Source organism: Myotis nattereri (assembly GCF_964212035.1).
Source record: "Myotis nattereri genome assembly, chromosome: 5".
Lineage (NCBI taxonomy): Eukaryota > Metazoa > Chordata > Mammalia > Chiroptera > Vespertilionidae > Myotis > Myotis nattereri.
The window spans coordinates 74,161,318-74,167,317 of NC_138080.1; the positions used below are offsets into that span (position 1 = coordinate 74,161,318).

The 6,000-nt window shown below is 36.4% G+C and overlaps 1 protein-coding gene across 1 annotated transcript in view; it reads left to right on the plus strand.

The window, feature by feature from the left end:
• Nucleotides 1-4,780, plus strand: part of CHSY3 (chondroitin sulfate synthase 3) — a gene marked incomplete at both ends in the record, with an annotated part of 243,551 nt that extends 238,771 nt beyond the window's left edge. Inside the window, one exon of the mRNA XM_081092594.1 lies at nucleotides 3,218-4,780. Within this exon, the coding sequence (XP_080948720.1) occupies nucleotides 3,218-4,780 (1,563 nt within the window). The remainder of the gene's footprint in view (nucleotides 1-3,217) is intronic.
• Between the last annotated feature and the right edge of the window lie 1,220 nt (nucleotides 4,781-6,000).

Genomic DNA, 6,000 nt, shown 5'->3' on the forward strand with positions numbered 1-6,000 from the left:
GTGCATTATCAGTATGTTCATTGTAGGCATTCTTTTAAGTCCATAATGTTACCTCATTGCGACTTTAAATTGCATTACTCTAATGATGAATGAACTAGGGAATGTATTTGTATGTTTATTGGCTATTTGCATATTATCTTTTATGAAGTGCTCATTCAGATTTTTTTCTCATTTTTAATTGGGTTTCTCCTTCTTTCTTACTAATTTGTATGGGTTCATTACATATTCTGGGTTTTAGTCCTTTTTGGTAAGATCCATTAAAAATGTTTTCCCACTGTCTAGTTTTCCTTTTATGATCTCTCTCTTTTTAAATAACTATTTCAGAGAGGAAGGGGGAGAGAGAGACATCAATGATGAGAGTAAATCATCGATTGGCTGCCTCCTGTACACCCCCCAATGGCAATTGAGCCTACAACCTGGGCATGTACCCTCACCTGGAATCAAACCGTGACCTTCTGGTTCATAGGTCAATGCTCAACCACTGAGCCATGCCAGTTGGGCTCCTTTTATTATCTCTTAATGGTGTTTTTGAGGAACGGCATTCTTAATTTTAATGCAGCCTAATTTATCAATCTGTTTTTATGATTAGTACCTTGTGTCATATATAAGAAATCTTCACCTAACCTAAAGTCATACAGATATTTTCTCATGTTAACTTTTAGAAATTGAATTATTTTGCCTTTGATAGATTAACAATTCATCTGAGATGGATTTTTTAAAATTGTGGAAGGTAGGGGCTCAGTTTTTATTAGCTTCCATATGAATATTCGAGTGACCTTGTACTGTTTACTGAAAAGACCACCCTTTCTTCATTCTTCAGTGTCATATTTGTTATAAGTCAAATGATAAGTCCTAAGTCATGTGTACATTTGTTTACGGATTATTTTGGTCCTTTGTTCTATTTATCCTTGTACCAATATCATACTAACTTTTTATTTGTAGTATATGTTTTTTTAAAGATTATTCTGAGTATCCTTGACTTTTCATTTCTATATAAATTTCAGAATCAACTTGTTAATATTAACAGCAACTTTTTATGATGAGTTTTGTACCAGAACTGCACTGAATCTCTATACCAATTAGGGAGAGTTGATATCTCACAGTATATACTAAACAAACATTGTAAATATATTCCAGCCATATGTAAAGAGGATAATATATCGGGATCATGATGAGTTTAGTCAAGGAATACAAGGTGGTTTCATACTTGAAAATCAACCAATGCAAATCACCCGTACAGAAAAAAAAATCCCAAAATCTTCTCAATGGGTGGAGAAAAAAACATTTGCTCAACATTAAAATTCATTCATGATAAAAAACTCTTGGTAAACTAGAACTGGAAAGGAACTTCTTTAATTGTTAAAAAGAGATTCTGACAACTTCTTCTCTGACTTTGGGACTGGAATGAGGATTCTGCTATAATACATTTTACTGAAGGACCTCGCCAGCAACAGGGAAACTAACTCAAACTTTTTACTTAGCAACTGGCTTCTGCAGAGTGACAGTGCCAAAAGACAGAAGTCACTGATCTGGAAACTGGCACAGTGTCACTGCTGTGGTCTGCTAATTAAAGCAGTCACAGAGGCACCCAGATTTAAGAGGAGGGGACACAGACTGCACCTTTCTATGGGAGGAGTGTCAAAGAATATACCACCGCCAATCTGGCACAAGTTCTTACATGTCAGGGACTATTTATTTTTGCAATAGAATGTGAACTCTCACTTGGTTGGGATACCTTGAGCTCCAGTTTGATTGATTATAAAATTATGAGTCATTAATTTGCTTCATTGGGGCCTACTGTTTTTCAACATTGAATGTTGCTGTGGAGAATGCTGTGACAAGATTCATTCTTTTACTACTTAGAGCCAAAGTGGGTTTTATTTGTTTATTTTATTTTGTTTTTCTCTTGGCCTAATTGCACACATATATCTGCTTTTATTTTAAGGATAGTATGTCCCTCAGACATATTTTACACACATATTTTTATCTCCTTTAGGATATATTTAATAGTATTAAATAGGTATACAAACTTTTAAATCTATATTAAATATATATGTGGAGATATATGTTGTGTATATGTATATGTATCTGTGTATGTATATGATGTATATATACATACACACAGATCTATATATCCAAACTTTTAACCTCTCTTTTATATTTCTATTATTTTGATAAATTTTCATAAGTTTCTTCTTCCTGTGTTTGCCACAAATCTCTTTTTATGCTCCTTGTAATGTAACTATCAGTGGTTTTATTATCTTCTTTAAGCTCATTTCTCCATTCCTTGAGTTCTTTTTTATGGAGGTTGTATTGTCTATTTGATTGATCGATAACTGTTACTTGCTTTGGATATGTATTCTTAAATTTGCAGTATTTCTTTTCTCCTTATTCATTAATATAGTCACAGATTTCTCCTTCTCTTCCTTTACCTCCTTTTTTAGTACTTATCTTAATTGGGTGTGATGGAGAACTCTTTATTGATTGGTATAGGCAGTTTGAAGTGTGATCTCCTAATTCTACCTTTCCCTCATTTACCTGAAGTTCATTCATCATGAGAGACAGCTTAGAAGTAGTGAGCTTGTTCTGGACTAACAGAGAGACTTTCTGGTACATAATGATGTCAAGCATGTCTAATTTTGGATATGATCCTTTAAATCAGTAGCATAGATTGATGTAGTTTCTGTCCCACCTTACTTTACCAAGAACTTATTCTATAAAAATGGTATATCAGGATACTAAATAAAATTTACTTCAGCTTTGGGAGGGTGATATTGTCATTCCAAGCAACAGGACATTGGGTTCACAACTCAGTTGTACTCCCACCACCATCACCACCACCATATTTTGGAAAATCCATTTTCTCCACTGTGCCTCTCCCGCAGAGTTATCCATTATAGGGTTATGGATATATTAAATTCTTGTTTTCTTGGATACTTTAGGGTGATTTCAGAATGAGTAGAGGGACAAAGATCCTTTACTTCAAAATATATAACTAGAGGTTAGTTGGAAGTATGCATATGAATTGACAGGTTTGCAGTATTTGAGCATATGAATTTGACACTGAAAACTATGTTAAATTTTTATATATAAATTTGACAAGCCATTTTGTTCCAAAATACCATATAACTAATTTTATTAAATATTTAATTGACCTTTTAGTTTATTGCTTTATTTCTTTTAAAATTTAACGTACTGACTTCCTTTTGCTTTTCAGATGCAGCAACTGTTCCATGAAAATTATGAACACAATCGAAAGGGTTATATTCAAGACCTTCACAATAGCAAAATCCACGCAGCCATAACACTTCATCCCAACAAAAGGCCTGCCTACCAGTACAGGCTTCATAATTACATGCTGAGCCGCAAAATTTCCGAACTTCGCTACCGCACGATCCAGCTCCACCGCGAGAGGGCGCTGATGAGCAAGCTCAGCGACAGTGAAGTAAGCAAAGAGGATCAGCAGCTGGGGGTGATGCCCTCCTTCAACCACTTCCAGCCTCGGGAGAGGGATGAGGTAATAGAATGGGAGTTCCTGACAGGAAAGCTCCTTTACTCAGCATCGGAGAACCAGCCTCCTCGACAGAGCATCAGCAGCATCCTCAGAACAGCACTGGATGACACCGTCCTGCAGGTGATGGAGATGATCAATGAGAATGCCAAGAGTAGGGGTCGCGTCATTGACTTCAAGGAAATCCAGTATGGCTACCGCAGGGTTGACCCTATGCATGGCGTGGAGTACATTTTGGATTTACTCCTCTTATACAAAAGACACAAGGGGAGAAAACTGACCGTGCCCGTGAGACGCCACGCCTATCTTCAGCAGCTGTTCAGCAAGCCTTTCTTCAGAGAAACTGAAGAGCTAGATGTCAACCGTCTTGTGGAGAGTATTAACCGCGACACTCAGTCATTTTCCTTTATATCTAACTCCTTAAAGATACTATCCTCTTTTCAAGGTGTCAAAGAAATGGGAGGCCACAATGAAAAGAAAATACACATTCTTGTTCCTCTCGTTGGAAGGTACGACATTTTCTTGAGGTTCATGGAGAGCTTTGAAAGTACTTGTCTTATCCCAAAGCAGAACGTAAAGCTGGTCATCATCCTTTTCAGTGGGGATTCTGGCCAAGAATCTAGCAAGCATATTGAGCTGATAAAAGACTATCAGAACAAGTACCCGAGAGCAGAAATGACCCTGATCCCCATGAAGGGAGAGTTTTCCAGAGGCCTTGGTCTTGAAATGGCTTCTTCCCAGTTTGACAATGATACTTTGCTGCTATTCTGTGATGTTGACTTGATCTTCAGAGGAGACTTTCTCCAACGATGTAGAGACAATACAATTCAGGGACAACAGGTCTACTACCCCATCATCTTTAGCCAGTATGATCCAAAGGTAACCAATGGGGGAAAGCCTCCCAGTGATGATGACTTTGTCTTCTCAAAGAAGACTGGATTTTGGAGAGACTATGGATATGGAATCACTTGTATTTATAAAAGTGATCTTCTGGGTGCAGGTGGATTTGATACCTCAATACAGGGCTGGGGACTGGAAGATGTAGATCTCTACAATAAAGTTATTCTCTCTGGCTTAAGGCCCTTCAGAAGTCAAGAAGTAGGAGTGGTGCATATTTTCCACCCAGTTCATTGTGACCCTAACTTGGACCCGAAGCAGTATAAGATGTGCTTAGGATCCAAGGCAAGCACTTTTGCCTCAACCATGCAACTGGCTGAACTCTGGTTGGAAAAACATTTGGGTGTCAGGTACAATCGAACTCTCTCCTGACAGTCCAGGCAACACATATTGCCTTTTTTAAAGGGGAGTTTACCTCATTGTTGGTGGTGTTATTTTTATTTTTATTATTGTTATTTTTATTATTATAATTATTATTGTCATAATTTTATTTTGTTGTCCTGGTCTTAAACAACTCTTGGTTGTCTTCCAAAGGGTGTTTGTTGACCTCAAGCAAGAAGAGTCTGCAATTCACTGATTTTTCAGATTTCTACTGAAGTCAATATGTATTACTTTTATATATCTTTATCTGGGATTGAGTTAAATTGTGGCAATCAAATGACTTTTGAAGTTCATTCATCATGAGAGACAGCTTAGAAGAATGTTCACTTGGGGCTTACAGATGCAATATCAACTTTTATTTTGTGTGTCAAATTCAATGTGATACAAATATTTACTGGTGAAAGGTACCACAAAAGTGCTTTATGCTTCCTATGGGGAAGGGACTCTGTAACATAAACTTGAGTTTTGTAATTTATACAAGGACTTAAATATATATACAATAATTTTCTTCATCTTTAGAATTTTTAAAGTAAATGAACACTTATGATTGTATGTTTATTTTTTAAAAAGAAGTTTTAAAAATTGAGGAGTTTTGTTCCACAAGCAACCGGTACTGGCTACCCTGGTCCTAAGAAAATTATATACTCCTCACAACTGTCTGCTATAAATGCGAATGAACTTTATTTTCTCAAGGAAATATGATTTAATTAAATATTCATGTACATTTTAGAAGCTTTATGAAACAATGTCTTTCATTTGCTGGCAAGAAGATAAAAATGACAGAGCCTGGTTATTTATAATAAAACACAGGTATAACAGTATTCTTTTTCAAAAACACTGAAAAAAGTTGTGTTGTTTTCTTTTAGTCATAGTCAATGTATTTCTTATAGTGGTTACAGTCACCAAAATGTGCTTGCTACACAGTCTGGAAAAGTAAATAAGAAATTATGGCATGCTATTTGTACGATTATGCTTTAAATCTGGCCTTCATAAGTGATTAAAATGAGCAGTTTCTTTGTTCAATCATTTTCAGTCCAGGAGAAGCATTCCTTCCCAACCTCTTCAGCTTTGTTATCAACCTGAAACCACAGGAAGCAAAACTGCAAATAAAGGGGTGACTGTTGTAAGAGCAGCCCCCTTGTAGAGATATCCCTAGGGTAAGGCACACTGGGTTCCTATAACTTTGGAGGACAAAGAAGCAGTGACTCAGA